Raw genomic sequence first — 17,167 nt, forward strand, 5'->3', positions numbered from 1 at the left:
CCCGCCCCCTCAGGACTGAACAGGAAGTGGAAATTTAAAACCAAACAAACAAACAGAGACGTTCAACTTCAAATTTAAAATTTAATTGACTTAAACTTTCTCTCCAAAGAAATCAGATTTCAGATAAATGTTGTGACTGGGGGGGTTAGAGACGTTACAAGGATGTTTTTTAGATTTCTAGTAGATTTCCACTCCAAGCCAGAAGGTGGCGGTAATGCACCAAAACACTGTTAAACAACTGTCATTAAACAAATGTGGAACAATTATTCTGACACTTGAATGTGACACGATGCAAAAGAAGGTGATGCTGTGGAAATAAAATAGTTTCTTTCTTCTATTTATTTGTTATATCGATTTATTCTTCACAGAAAAGTCAGTAAAAGTCTCATTGAGGATGTAAATATTAAACTTATCTTGTTTGGGCACCACGATCCTTGTTGACAGGACAATTTTAGCATGAAACAGGGAGAGAGTGGGAGGACACACAGCAAAGGGTCAGGTGGGACTCAAACCTGTGGCCCCTGCAGATGTATCCTCTTAAACTAGTACTTTTTTTAAACCTCACACATTTAAAGCTCAGGCTCAACAACGGACTGACGTCGGCAGACAGACGTGAGACGTTCAGGAGTTTTAAAAAAAAAAATCTGCTCGGTGGAACCTGCAGCTCCTCCTCCTCGTGATGTCATCTGTGACCCGGAGACACCTCCAACCTCTGGAGAGACGATGGAGGAGGAGTCATTTCTACATCATGAAGGCAAATGGTGTTTAAGAATAGTTCAATAAGAAAAATACATAAGAAAAAAGTCAGATTTTTTAAATCCAGAGATCAACCTGAATTGTGTCTGTGTACTTTTGAATCATGTCAATCATTCTGTGAATCAAAGTAGATTTATTCAAACCTACACTCTGATGTTTACTGTGATAAGAGCGAGACCCCCTCACCCCCTCACCCCTCTCACCCCCTCACCTCTCTGGACCTGCTTGTGTTCAGCTCCACATCAAAAGATACACATCAATAACGATTTCCCTAAGTGGCTGTTTCAGGTCATTGGTAGAGCACTTAAATTATAATGAGGTAAAAGAGCGGTCTATGGAGAAAAATTTACCAACGGGCCCCATCGGTGCGTTACGAAGCTCCGCCCACCTCGACAAACAAAGGTCAAGTTTATTTATAACGTGGCGAGAGAGCGGCGCTGAACAGCATCATGTGAAAACAGAGCTGCTGAGTGAGATCGACTCATAGCTCCACCAACACGCCTCATGTCATCGAATCAATTCAAGTTTTGATCTAAATTATCAATTTCACTGCTACACGCTAATGTTTTCAATCTGACGTGGTTTCAAAGTCGTGAGCAACCCAAGTGAAATTTCTTTCAGCTGCATTTCTTCGTGGTGGAATCTCAGATTCAGACGTTCAACAACGAATAAACCAGAACGAGCAGCAGATTCCAGGAGGGGAGAACATTTCAGATTGTTGAAGCAGCTCCTGAATTTAAAAGCTCTCATTGGAAGTTAAGATGAAAGATAAATGTGACGTGCAGGAGGTAAATGTTGGTTTAGGTGCAGAGCGGCTGGAGGAAGCGTACGTGGAGAAGGAGTCTGAGGAGGCGGAGGAGGATGTGGAGAGGGAGGAGGAAGAGCGGGTACGGACATACAGCTGTACAGCAGATAATTATTGGCTTTGTCAGACAACATCTGTTATGTCAGCATTCCAGCCGTCAGCCTGGAGGAGCTGGAGACGCCTGCAGAGTCGTTCAGAGAGACTGCGTTCGGCTCGGACAATTTACAGTTCACCTCCATGTTTACCTGAGCGCAGTCTGAACCTTCAGCCGCAGGGGTCACAAGTTCAATTCCCCGTCTGCCCTGCCGCAGTGTCCTTGACCAAGACAGACAGCCCTGAGGCTGACCATGACCTCTGACCTTCCGGATTCTCCTGGACTGTTTGTTTCCTGCAGAGTTCAATAAAACGAATGTTTCCACTGAGATCTGCACATGGACACGCGTCACATGACCGTCACATGACCGTCACATGACCGTTCACCTGCACTGGTCATGTGATTTAAACAGGAAGTGAACAGTGATTTCTTTGAGTGACAACGAGGTGGAACTGTTACTGACAGGAAGTGTGAGCGACGCTTTGTGTTCACCGCTGGTAGTCGAGTCATGTGACTGATGAGAACCAATCAGGAAGAGATTGCGGGCGTCATCGTTTACTAAAGTCTACAGGTAAACCTTAAACTACAGCTGTGTCCTCATTGGGTCGCTGCCTCCTGTGTGGACCACGAAGACCACGAAGGCTGATCCGAAATGAGACGTCTGGTCTGAAGACGATTTCAGTGATTGGTGTCATCAGCTCGTCCCGCCCACATTGCTGTTGCCTAGCTACAGAGCTGCAGTTGGGCATGATGGGAAAGTTTACGCCCAATGCTTTGTTCACTGTATACACACGTGAAGTTTGTTGAATGAGCCTCAAAACTTTCTCCTCTGAAACTCAGCTTGAAGAAATTGAACGGTTAATATTGAACCATAATCACAGTGATAGATAGATCAGGGTTTACACCTCTACCAACCTTCTTCTAATGTTTTCACCTCCACTTGTGTTTGAATCAAGACCTGATCAGGCAGAATAAGTGAAAACAGCTGTGTGTGTGTGAGTGTGTGTGTGAGTGTGTGTGTGTGTGTGTGTGTGTGTGTGTGTGAGTGTGTACGGGAGCTTTAACACAGATTCATGCAGAGACAAACCTAAACACTTCCACACATACTGTGGAATCACTAATGCATGAGGGAACAACACACACACACACACACACACACACAGGGCTTTAATGTGCCGTTGGCTGGGTGTGGTGCCCCAACAGAGTTCATGAATTAACTGAACTCTTGAACTGTACTGTGGTATGTGGCAGACAGTCAGTCAGACAACCAGTCAGTCAAAGTGCACAGGAAGAATCTGTCCCAACAAGTCTGCCAGCGAGTCCAGAATCTTCTTCTGAAAGGATGAACAGCCAGTGTTTCAGTCAGCTGATCTACGCCACGAAAGAGACGTTCACAGTGAAGCCTCCGACATTAGAACTGTGTTTTATAGAAAACGTGTTGAAGGGTTTGTTGGGAGAGAAAGAGTTGATCATGTCATTGACATCGGTCACATGTAGAAAACAGCTTGTTCTTCTCGTCTCTTTCTCTCTAACATTTCCATCCCTGCACCCCCCCCTTCTTTAAAAACGACGCACCTGTTGCATCATGTAGCGTGAAATCGTTTGATGAGTCATCGGTGAGACGGGAGGATGTAACAGTTGCCCATGACGACACACATCTGTCCAGATATTTTGAACAGGAAAAGGAAGTTGTGCCTTTAAAGCACGTCAGCTCCAAAGTGAAGCCAAATCATGTTGATGCCCCCTAGTGGCCGGCTGCAGTACACATCAACTTCTCAAAGATGGTTTCTGTCTTAATCAGTTATTTGAGGAAGTAAAAAACGGGCTGAGACGTCATGATTGACAGCTGACACTGACTCCTGATTGGTCAACAGAGTGTATCGGTGCGTCCTCCATGATAAACACTCTCCACCGCTGCACATGTTCATAGTTGTTTCTGTCAGAGACTGTTGAGGCCGTCTGACCTGTGTGTGTGTTCATGAGTGAATATTCACACACAAACACACACACACACACACACACAAACACACACACACACACACACACACTCCGGGTCACGGTGGGGTCCGTGGTTGCAGCTGCATTCCTGTACGGAGGTTTGTGATGATACGAACGTCGCAGCGCTGTGCGGCTGTCTGGGCTCCCGGCCTGCGAATCCAAACACGGAGGGGTCGGGACCTCGGCGTATTGGTTTAGCGCAGAGATAGGTGTCACCGCGGCCGTGTTTCAGCGAAGCAGCACCAGGCTTAACTGACTCCGGAATGACAACAAACACGCCGGCACTGTTGTTCCTGCTAATTTGCTGGTGTCTCCCCGAAGCCGAGGCTTAACTGACACGACAGGACGTTTAACTCGATCAGTGTTCTGCTTTTTATCCGTTCTATTTTTTACATAAATGTTCTGTTGTTGCCCCCCCAACCAGAACCTGACCCCGGACACGTCCCGTTTCAACAGCTTCCTCTCATCGGCTCTTATATGTGACATCAACAAACACCAGCGAACTAACAGGCTTCATATGAGAATTATATTATATTATATTATATAATATGATATGATATGATAAGATAAGATAAGATATGATATATTATATTATATTATATTATATTATATTATATTATATTATATTATATTATATTATATTATATAATATTATATTATATTATACAATATAAAATGATAAGATAAGATATGATATGATATGAAATAATAAGATATGATATATTATATTATATTATATTATATTATATTATATTATATTATATTATACAATATGATATGATAAGATATAAAATAATAAGATATGATATGATATGATATGATATATTATATTATATTATATTACTTCTAAATGTTCTTTTGCTTTTCTTCTCTGTCTGTTTCCTCCTCTGGAGACAAAAGAGGAGACGAAGGAACAACCTTCACTTTGTTGAATTAGAATGAAATTAATTTTGCGCTTGATACTGATATATGATAATATTTCTGACTGATATATTGGCTAATAAGAATTTTTGAATTTTTTTGTTTGGTCAAGTTCATTCGTCGTTACCAACTTATTCAAAGGGCTCAGACAAAGACGTGCAGCTGAGGTTCGATAGTTTGATAACGAGAAAGTTTCTGGTGAAAGTTTTTGCTTCGTCCAGCAGATGAAGACGCTTTAGCTTCAGCAGCTGATGGGAAACCTGCTGCTCTCTGATTGGCTGCAGGAGCTAACATGCTAACCTTCACTTAGGATTGAACAGAGTTTGCTCCGTTTTTAAACGTGTTGACATTTTATAAGACGTCGGACCTGTTCTCAACCTGCTGCCTGTTTGAACAAACCTTCTTTTACAGTGCGTCCATCTGCTGTGAAAGCAGATGTGTCTGTGTGTCGGTCACACTCACCCCCCTCCCCTTATATTATACGTCAGAAACTAAAAGCTCCTCCCACTCTTCGCTCCTTCTCTGTTTTTTACGAACTCACCAAACATGTGACAAAGCAAAGTCTCTAACCACCAGCAGGGGGCAGCAGAGGTCACAGGGAGTTCTCTCACCTGATGATCGACTTTGTATCATTTACAGGTGAGACACGCCCACTTTGTTTATGTAACGAATCCAAAACATTCAACTCACACACACACACACACACACACACACTCTCTCACACACATACACACACACTCTCTCACACACACACACACACACACACACACACACACACACTCTCTCACACACACACACACACACACACACTCTCTCTCACACACACACACACAGACACTCTCTCACACACACACACACACACACACTCTCTCTCACACACACACACACACGCGCAGCAGCCATCAAACTAAAGATTCGAGTTTCAACTCTTCACCTCAGAGTCGAACCTTCAGCCATCGCCAGATCTGCCACCGGGCGTAATTACAGGCGCGGAGAAGATGGGCGGCGGTCCAGCCCGATCAGCTCTGCCTGCGTCAGACTCTGTGTTCAGCTCACGGCAACACACACACACACAGAGACACACACACACTTTCTAGTAAAAACAAAGAAGAAAGTTCAGGTATGTGCAGGTACGCATACACACACACACACACACACACACCTATAGAAGCAGACACACACTTGTATTTCTATGATTGTGAGGACACTGGCTGCTGCTGACCTCTGACCTTCGCTCTCACATCAACATCAGACTCTCAAACAGAATCTCAGGTCCTCAGACGTTTGTCTTCAGGCTGACAAGACTTTATTGGAAGTTCATGTGAGGACGGACTCGTCTGGAGGCTTCAGGACGGATCCACAGTGAGTCGTCTCCCTGTTTCTTCATCATTGAATTCCTCTGATCGTCTCTTCCTTCACTCGACATCTGAACCCTCGTCTCTTCCTGATCTTAGTTTTCTCTTCACAGAAGTTTTGAAATATTTTTTTCCTCTCATTCCAACGAATGTGGAAACGTCACAAACCTTCCGCTCTTTAAAATGAATCTTCTTCAAACATGATGATTCACGTTGTGATAAAAACTTTAAATGGCTCCAAACAGAATCAAATTCATCTCTGAGGTTTTCAGATTAAAATGGGTTTGAATATGAAACCTTTCTGTTTTTCTGTCTCCTCGTGGAGCTCCGACTGTTCGTGTCACGTCACAAGAGAGGACAGTCACATGGAAGATGTAGACACGCCCTCCTCTGACCCCAACCTGTGCGGTGAGGTGTCGTGTTGTTGCTATGGGCAACAAGTGTGAGCTTGTCGAAACCATGGTAACACCAGAAAGAAGGGTAGGGGTAGTCAGGTGGCGCCATCTGGTGGTTGCACGTGTGCTGTGCCTGCTTTGAGCACACGGTCATATGTGTTTCTATTATTTATTTCTTTTCTATTTATTTCTTTGAATTCTTGAGTTTTTATTCAGATTTCTTTCATGTGATTGAGTCACTGTGTTTATATCCGGTTTCAAACATGTTCTTGTTTCTCTTGATCTTTGTGTTCTGGGTTTTTTGTCTTTACATCAGACGCTGTGGACTCTCTTTGTCCTCTGACTCTGTGAGGACAACTGTCACTGGACAAGGACAAAGTTTCCTGCTGAAATAAAAAGCAGCTGCTTGTTAAGTCATCATCATCTGTGACTCTGACACAGACTCTCTGTGACATGGTGAAGATTCACGTTTAGAAATCTCCAAATCTCATATCACATCAGATCCATGGTTCGTGTTGTTCATCTGATAAAACAGTCGTGAACGTGGGATCACAAGTAATCTATTACCTGAGCCCGCAGCGTGCATGTGAGCGCGTCACCGTGAGGAGAGGAGGTGCGCAGCGTCACACCGGGACAGACACCCGGACAGAGACACCGGGACAGAGACGGTTCCCCGGTGGAGTCTCACTCGTCTTCGTTTATTAATATTTGTGAGGACACATCCGCTCCATGGGAGCAGGATTCTCATCAGAGAGAAGAAGAAGAAGATTTTTCTGAAGCAACAGGTTTTAGTTCTGGTCTGAGATGAAGGTTGGTGCGTGAGGAGCAGCTCAGAGGAGGCTGGACTTTCAATCCTGACAATGAGAAACATGAGAGACGCGTCGTGGAGAAATGTCTCTGAAGTTCTGTCGGAGCTGGACGGGACAGGTGAGGAGGAGGAGGAGGAGGAGAGGGAGGGAGGCGCAGGGAGCGGCGGTGTGCGCGTCCTCGTCGGCTGCGTCCTGTTCCTGCTCATCGTGTCCACGCTGCTCGGGAACACGCTCGTGTGCGCGGCCGTGGTGAAGTTCCGCCACCTCCGCTCCAAAGTCACAAACTTCTTCGTCATCTCATTGGCTGTTTCCGACCTGTGCGTGGCCGTGCTCGTGATGCCGTGGGAGGCCATCACCGAGGTCACAGGCACGTGGCTGTTCGGACGCTTCTGTGGCGTGTGGATCGCCTTCGACATCATGTGCTCCACCGCCTCCATCCTCAACCTCTGCATCATCAGCGTCGACCGCTACTGGGCCATCGCCAGCCCGTTCAAGTACGAGCGGAAGATGACCCATCGCGTGGCGTTCGTCATGATCGGGGTCGCGTGGACGCTGTCCATCCTCATCTCCTTCATCCCAGTGCAGCTCAACTGGCACCAGGCGGGCGAGGAGGGCGAGATGATGGAGGAGGAGGTGGTGGCAGTGATGGCCGCCTTAATGAACAGCAGCACCGGGGCCAAGAGCTGTGTCGCAAACTTAAACAGAACCTACGCCATCTCCTCGTCCTTCATCAGCTTCTACATCCCCGTGGTGATCATGATCGCCACCTACACCCGCATCTACCGCATCGCTCAGACCCAAATCCGTCGCATCATGTCTTTGGAGCGGGCGGCGGAGCAGGCACAGAACCAAGGCCACAGCGTGAACCAGCAGCACAGGCCCAACGACGAAGCCTCGCTGAAGTCGTCGTTCAAGAAGGAAACCAAAGTCCTGAAGACGCTCTCCATCATCATGGGTGTCTTCGTCTTCTGCTGGCTGCCGTTCTTCGTCCTCAACTGCACCGTCCCCTTCTGTGATCCGCCTTGCGTCAGCGACACCACCTTCACCGTCTTCGTCTGGTTCGGCTGGGCCAACTCGTCCCTCAACCCCGTCATTTATGCTTTCAACGCGGACTTCCGCCGGGCCTTCGCCACCATTCTCGGTTGCAATAGGATCTGTTCAAACAACGCGGTGGAGGCGGTGAACTTCAGTAACGAGCTCGTTTCCTATCAGCACGACACGACCCTCCACAAGGAGGCGCTGGTCCCTGTGCAACAGCAGCAGCATCCTTGCAGTATTAATGCCGGCTGTGACCACCTGGAGGACGTGAGCGCACAGTTTGACGAGGAGTCGCTCGTGTCTAGCGGCTCTCGGAGCCACAACAGACTCCTGCGGCTTCCTGCTGCCGTCCGGTTCGAGGATGACCCGGAGATCTCCTTGGAAACGATCTCGCCGTTCACCTCGGTGGCCGGGCCGGAGAGTGGCGCTCCGATACCTGGACAGGTGCAGCAGGTTGGATAGAACAGAACTACACAGGGATTTTCACTGTGCCTCCTTCAAAATAAAAGAAAGAACTTCAGTTGGGATGAAATCTGATTTGTTCCCCAGAACATTAAGAAAAAACATGAACCATCTAAATTACCGAATGTTTTTCTGTGGATGTTGCTGGTTAACTTTTGTGTTTGTTGAAGCTGAAGCAGATTTAGTTTTTAGATCGAGCTCGCACACACACACACACACACACACACACACACACACACACACACACACACACACACACACACAGATTTTGTCAGACATCAATCTTAATTTATTACATGAAGATATTTATTTATTCTCTGTATTAATGTCAAATTGTGTTTTCTGCACCACAGGTCTTGAACCTGAATTAACACAGTTAGCTAAACACAGCGTCCTTCCACTCTTCATCGTCATGGTTACATAATAATAACATACATAATAACAGATGATGTGGTTTTGTGGTTTCAGTAAAAGTATTCTGTTAAAGTTAGAGGATCTACGATAAACGATAGACAGTAACTTTGTTTGTGTTATTGTGTCGTACTTTTATTTCAGTAAATGTTCTCAATGCGTGTTCACTGCAGCCAGCCACCAGGGGGCGATACAGTAACTCCAGTCAAATTTGTGTTTCATTGAACGAGGTGATATATGGGCTGTTTGTTATTTAAAATAAATAATGTGAATCTTTAGCACGGAGCTGCGTCTCTGCAGGAATCAGACCAATGATCTCAATCTGACAAAGACAAGAACCTTTAGTGGACGTTCCTGCTCGAAGTGAAGATGTGAAAATAATAAAAGACTTTGTTTGATCCACTCTGCTTCAGGCTGCGCCTCGTGTGAAGGACGTCTCTGCAGGAAGTCACTGTGGTGGAGCCGTCAAAATAAATCAAACTCAACCTGAAGGAAGTTTTATGAGGCTCATGTTCTAACTGTTTTAAGATTCTTCTTTTAAATTTCGTTCGTCCCATTTTAGGTTTGATTTTTTTTTTTTTTTACTGTTTTAAATGTTGTTTTTTTTGTGTTAAGTAAATTGAATTGTTGAGAGAGAAGATAAACAGACAGGGAGGAAGAGAAGGAAAAGAATAAATGATTATACTCTACTCACCAACTGAGCGTTTCCTCTTCGGTGACCAAAAGAGAAGACGTAAGTTAGCGAGGTCGGTGAACAGCAGCAGAGAACGAGCGTTAAAGCACCGAGAAGTTTAATCTGGAGAGTCTGGAGCTGGAGGCGGTCCTTAAATACAGAAGGCAGGTGAGGATGTTATTGGTTGATCAGGATCAGGTGGGTCTGGAGCTGGAGGCGGACACTTTGTTTGAAGAAGAAAAAAATTATTTCAAGTCATAAATGTTTTTAAACTCGCAGCAGAGAGGATTGTGGGACATAAGGAGATAAATTAAATTTCACGGAAATACATGATGATGATCTCCTCTGGTGTTTATAGTATTTTATATTTTATATATATTTATACAAACACACCACGCCAAATTCCTTGTATGTGTGAACCTGCTTAAAACCCAAATGTGATTCTGATCTCAGACTCAAAACTACCTGCTCATCAACGCCCAGTTCTTCAAATACTGATTTAGAAATCGATTAGTAGACGAAGGTGACAGAAGCTGCTCAGAGGAGGAGATGAGAGCCGAGCAGAGGAGGATTCTGGGTTTGATTGTGGAGGTGCTCTTCTTCTCTCTCTGTTTTCTTTCATCTTCAGTCGCTGGTGGAGTTGAAACAGAGGAGACGACTCATCGACCTCACAGCTGTCGTCTGCTGCTCCAGCTGTTCACACTCATACACAAATATAAAACATGAGGAAACACCAAGGGTGGAGGATGATAGATAAATAAAAACTGTTTCTGTGCATCAAGAAAGAATATAAATATTTGACTTCTCTATTATTATCTTCTCAATGATGTGACACTGAGGGACACTTAACAAGAACAAGCTCACTCTGTCCTCGCTCTCCTTCAAGACACACACACACACACACACACACCATCTCCCTCCTTGTTCTTTCATTTCCATTTAGACGATGGAAGCTGATTTTTAAAGTGTAATCTCCATCAGAATCTCCAGATAATGAACCAGCTGCATTTAAACGCAGCGTTCGTCTGAATCCTCCACAGGCAGTGGAGTGATGTCATCCAGAGTGTGAAGATGTTTCAGTTCAGTGAAATCAGTGAAATCGGTGACTGAAGCAGCTTCGTGTTGAACATCAGTTTTTCTCTGACACACTCTCTGATTGGCTGAGAGTCGCTGCTGCTTTTTGTTGCCTCCTTCATGTCATGGAACTGAAGCTGTGACTTTAAAACGTTTGACTGAGATGTTGCTGCGTCCAGAAGAGACACTGAAGTGATTCCTGAAGTGTGTGTGTGTGTGTGTGTGTGGGTGTGTGGGTGAGTTTGCTCTGTGTTCTTCAGTCGTGCAGCCTCTTCTCAAACAGACTGAAATCACCTGATGATGATATTTATTTAAATGGAACATGTGAATTATCACTGAATTAAAACTACTTAAATATCTTTGTGAAGATTAAGAACACTTTGATTTAAACCATATGTTCACACTCTCCGACCTGAAGTCCAATTAGATCCAAGTGAAAACGCCCATGGAACTGACGAAGTCACGTTGACACAGAACATTTACACACAAGTTTCTAACAATCAAAGCCAAAGAAAAGAGAAAAACAAGAAGAAAACAGAAAACGTCCTACGATAGAAAAACAAAGGTCAGAATTTAAAGAGATTAAAATGATTGATTGAGGGAAGCAACAGAGAAAAGCTTTGTCCTCAGCGATTAAAACACAGATGAATATTTCTACTTCTAAACAAAAATCGAACATCAACCAAAACCAGATGTGTCGTCTCAGAGAGGAGAATGAAGCAGCTGAGGAATAGGGCTTTGAAAAGCTGCAGCTGTTTCCCTGTGATCTGCTGCACAACGTCGACCCAGAGACGAGAACATGAAGCTGCAGGTTCGGTGCCAGGTGATCATCGCTGGAACATCCTGTGACTGCACGAAACAACCAATTAAGTATTTAAATCACGACACATTGGTTCATCAGATGTCGTCATAGAAACCATCCCACGGTTCTAACAGTTAGAAAACATTGATCCAGAAAGAGCCGGATTTACCAGATGTGTTTCAGTGTTTGTGATTCTTATCTACATTTTATTTGTGTTTCATTGTCTAATTATTATTGTGTTTTCCCTCTGACGATCAATAATACCATGAATTCCCATAATCCACCACAATTTCATCTTTTAGTGACAGTGTTTAATTAAAAATATGATCAATCCGACCCTTTTGTACGATTTCAGGCTAGATAATCAAATAATCAAATAAATATCTGTGATCAGCACCGATCACATTTGAACAACATGTAATTCGATTTTAGTAACAATGTTTAAAATGGCATGCATGATCAAATATTGATTTAAACATTTTAAACCTTTGACATTTTTCCTTGATTTCATTAAGAAGTTTGTCTGACATGCACAGTTTCGCAGAGCAGTGCGCCACCTTGTGGTGGGAAAAAAGAAGGTTTGAGGTTAATTTATCTGTTTGAAAATCATCTGAACCTGAAAACATCAGCGTCACTTCATACCTGAGCAACAGGAGAAGATCTGAGTCCACTGACAACAGAGCGTTTCATCTTCAGTCTCATCACATTCTCTTACCTTCTGTCTACTGTCCACACACACACACACACACACACACACACACACACACACACGAGGTTGTGGTGTGGTGTAATCGCTGCAGTGATCAGGACGGACGAGGCGACACAGATGATAGATTACTGATTGCGGCGGCTTCTCAACGACCATTGAAAACCAGAAAGTGGACACTTCTGTTTGCTATGAAGGACTCGAAGTCATCCGGTGCTCGTCAGACACACACACATACTCACACACACACTCACACACACACACTCAGACGTTGGACTCTCTGGTGAATTTGAATCGTAGATAAAGAGACGACCAGGTTCAGACTTGAGAGCGTAAAGAAAGTGCCGTACAATCTTACTCGATATGCATTTCACTGTTATCGGGAGAAATGATGTTTCAGCCTCAGTTGTTTTTCAACTGAAGCACTTTGTGTCTCCAGAAATGTCCCGACACCAATTTGACCTTTCCTCCCAGAGAGACAAAATGTCTCCGAAGACGTTTTCAGTCGTGAACTCCGGATAATGTCCAATTCTGCTGTGGAAAGATCTGGAATATCATCGTCTGTCCAAGTTAAACTCAACATGACTTTATCATTCATCATTTATCATTCATCATTCATCATTCATCATTCATCATTTACCTTTCATCTTTCATCTTTCATCTTTCATCATTCATCATTTATCATTCATCATTCATCTTTCATCATTTACCTTTCATCTTTCATCATTTATCTTTCATCTTTCATATTTCATATTTCATCTTTCATCTTTCATCATTCATCATTTATCATTTATCATTCATCATTTATCATTCATCATTCATCTTTCATCATTTATCATTTATCATTCATCATTCATCATTTATCTTTCATCTTTCATCTTTCATCATTCATCATTCATCTTTCATCATTCATCATTCATCTTTCCTCATTCATCTTTCATCTTTCATCATTTATCATTCATCTTTCATCATTCATCATTCATCATTCATCATTCATCTTTCATCATTCATCTTTCATCATTTATCATTTATCATTCATCATTTATCATTTATCATTTATCATTCATCATTTATCTTTCATCTTTCATCTTTCATCATTCATCATTTATCATTCATCATTCATCTTTCATCTTTCATCATTTATCTTTCATCTTTCATCTTTCATCATTTATCTTTCATCTTTCATCTTTCATCATTCATCATTCATCTTTCCTCATTCATCATTCATCATTCATCTTTCATCTTTCATCATTCATTATTCATCTTTCATCATTTATCATTCATCATTCATCATTTATCATTTATCTTTCATCTTTCATCTTTCATCATTCATCATTCATCTTTCCTCATTCATCTTTCATCTTTCATCATTTATCATTCATCATTCATCATTCATCATTCATCATTCATCTTTCATCATTCATCTTTCATCATTTATCATTTATCATTCATCATTTATCATTTATCATTCATCATTTATCTTTCATCATTCATCATTCATCATTTATCATTCATCATTCATCTTTCATCTTTCATCTTTCATCATTTATCTTTCATCTTTCATCTTTCATCATTTATCTTTCATCTTTCATCATTCATCATTTATCATTTATCATTCATCATTTATCTTTCATCATTTATCTTTCATCATTCATCTTTCATCATTTATCTTTCATCTTTCATCTTTCATCATTTATCATTCATCTTTCATCTTTCATCTTTCATCATTCATCATTCATCTTTCATCTTTCATCATTTATCTTTCATCTTTCATCATTTATCATTCATCATTCATCATTTATCATTCATCTTTCATCATTTATCTTTCATCTTTCATCATTCATCATTCATCTTTCATCATTTATCTTTCATTTTTCATCATTTATCATTTATCTTTCATCTTTCATCTTTCATCTTTCATCTTTCATCATTCATCTTTCATCTTTCATCATTTATCTTTCATCTTTCATCATTTATCATTTATCATTTATCATTCATCATTCATCATTCATCTTTCATCATTCATTATTCATCTTTCATCATTCATCATTCATCTTTCATCATTTATCATTCATCATTCATCATTCATCATTTATCATTTATCATTCATCATTTATCTTTCATCTTTCATCATTCATCATTTATCATTCATCATTCATCATTCATCTTTCATCATTTACCTTTCATCTTTCATCATTTATCTTTCATCTTTCATATTTCATCTTTCATCTTTCATCATTCATCATTCATCATTCATCATTTATCATTCATCATTTATCTTTCAACATTCATCTTTCATCATTTATCTTTCATCATTTATCTTTCATCATTCATCCTTCATCATTTATCATTTATCATTCATCATTCATCATTCATCATTCATCTTTCATCATTTATCTTTCATCTTTCATCATTTATCATTCATCATTCATCATACATCATTCATCTCTCATCTTTCATCTTTCATCATGTATCATTCATCTTTCATCTTTCATCATTTATCATTCATCATTCATCATACATCATTCATCTCTCATCTTTCATCTTTCATCATGTATCATTCATCTTTCATCTTTCATCTTTCATCATTCATCTTTCATCTTTCATCATTTATCATTTATCATTTATCATTCATCATTTATCATTTATCATTCATCATTCATCTTTCATCATTTATCTTTCATCATTCATCATTCATCTCTCATCATTTATCTTTCATCTTTCATCATTTATCATTCATCATTTATCTTTCATCTTTCATCATTCATCATTCATCTTTCATCTTTCATCATTCATCATTCATCTTTCATCATTTATCTTGTATCTTTCATCATTTATCATTTATCTTTCATCTTTCATCATTCATCATTTTTCTTTCATCTTTCATCATTTATCTTTCATCTTTCATCATTTATCTTTCATCTTTCATCATTCATCTTTCATCATTCATCTTTCATAATTTATCTTTCATCTTTCATCTTTCATCTTTCATCTTTCATCATTTATCATTTATCATTCATTTTTCATCATTCATCATTTATCTTTCATCTTTCATCATTTATCTTTCATCTTTCATCATTCATCTTTCATCATTTATCTTTCATCTTTCATCATTCATCTTTCATCATTTATCTTTCATATTTCATCATTTATCTTTCATCTTTCATCACTCATCTTTCATCATTCATCATTCATCTTTCATCATTCATCATTCATCATTCATCATTTATCTTTCATCTTTCATCATTTATCTTTCATCTTTCATCATTCATCATTCATCATTCATCTTTCATCATTTATCTTTCATCTTTTATCTTTCATCATTCATCATTTATCTTTCATCTTTCATCATTCATCATTCATCATTCATCTTTCATCATTCATCATTCATCTTTCATCATTCATCTTTCATCATTTATCTTTCATAATTTATCATTTATCATTCATCTTTCATCATTCATCATTCATCATTCATCATTTATCTTTCATCTTTCATCTTTCATCTTTCATCATTCATCATTTATCTTTCATCATTTATCTTTCATCATTCATCTTTCATCATTTATCTTTCATCTTTCATCATTTATCTTTCATCTTTAATCATTCATCATTTATCTTTCATCTTTCATCATTCATCACTTATCTTTCATCATTTATCTTTCATCATTCATCTTTCATCATTTATCTTTCATCTTTCATCATTTATCTTTCATCATTCATCATTCATCATTCATCATTCATCATTCATCACCAGATCGATCTCACTTCTGTTGATTGTGTTAGTTTCTTCAACCTCCAGTAGGAGGCGACAGAGTCCGAGCTGCTCACTGTTGGTTTACTTCAGTTAACTGACAAACACACACACTCTCTTTCACACACACACACACACACACACTCACACACTCACACACACTCTTTCTCACACACACACACACTCACACACTCACACACACTCTTTCTCACACACACACACACAAACATTAGGATTGTTTTCTTGTGCGATGACTAAAGACGAGAAAACAAAATGAGAACTTTCATCAACACAAAGTATCGAGGACGAATGAAACTAAAAAAGGAGTTGACACCAACGATGCATCTCAGACCGATGGTGAACTGAACGGCAGAAATCAAGGTCACATGCTCGTTCCTGATTGGCCCGGACCGAGCGGAACGATGTGTTTACTGTCACGACTTGTTTTGCGATGCATCTTTTCTTCTGCGAGAAGATTTCTGGCAGTGAGCTCCGGGGCCAACGAGCCGTCCTCGCCGCTCCACCAGGGCCTAAGCTGAATGAGAAGGAGCTGGGCGGCGATGGCAGCGTGACAGCGGGGGGTTAAGCTGTGACCCAGATTCCTGCACGAGTCTTTGTCCTGGAGGAGAGAGAAGATTCTCCTCACTCATCTCGGCCGAGGCCGAGCTGCTCGCTAGCATCAATACAGAGACAGAGCAGCAGAGATGGACAAACGTGGACCAATAGAGAAGAAGCGAGTGACTTTAATGTTGTTTCATGCATTCCAGTTTTAGTGCATGAGAACGAGCAGCTCAGCAGACGTGTCTGTAGATTTCCGGAGCTCTGCAGTTAACACAACGTTCAGGTTCCTGAAGCAGCTCAGCATCACTACAGTCAGTTTATTATGTTCATATAACTTCAACAAACAAGGGCAGTCATTTCTATTTTCAGTATTGTTTATGTTCCAGCATTATTCCTGTGTAAAAAAAATCAGATGACAACAGAATTTAAATAAAAACCTGGGTTGCTGCTTTTCTCACTGAAAACAAACAACTGAGAAACTTTTATCATTATAAATTATATCTATTGTCATTATTGTGTTTTAAATTGGTCTCATTTATTTTATAAATTATATTGA

General features: G+C 40.9%; 1 protein-coding gene across 1 annotated transcript; it reads left to right on the forward strand.

The window, feature by feature from the left end:
* The first annotated feature begins 6,209 nt into the window (after positions 1 to 6,209).
* Positions 6,210 to 9,048, forward strand: LOC109644075 (D(1)-like dopamine receptor). The gene has a single exon (XM_020109376.2). The coding sequence runs from the start codon at positions 7,185 to 7,187 to the stop codon at positions 8,631 to 8,633; it is 1,449 nt and encodes a 482-aa protein (XP_019964935.2). The 5' UTR covers positions 6,210 to 7,184; the 3' UTR covers positions 8,634 to 9,048.
* The last annotated feature ends 8,119 nt before the right edge of the window (positions 9,049 to 17,167 follow it).

The sequence above is a fragment of the Paralichthys olivaceus genome, chromosome 14, assembly GCF_024713975.1.
Source record: "Paralichthys olivaceus isolate ysfri-2021 chromosome 14, ASM2471397v2, whole genome shotgun sequence".
Taxonomy (NCBI): domain Eukaryota; kingdom Metazoa; phylum Chordata; class Actinopteri; order Pleuronectiformes; family Paralichthyidae; genus Paralichthys; species Paralichthys olivaceus.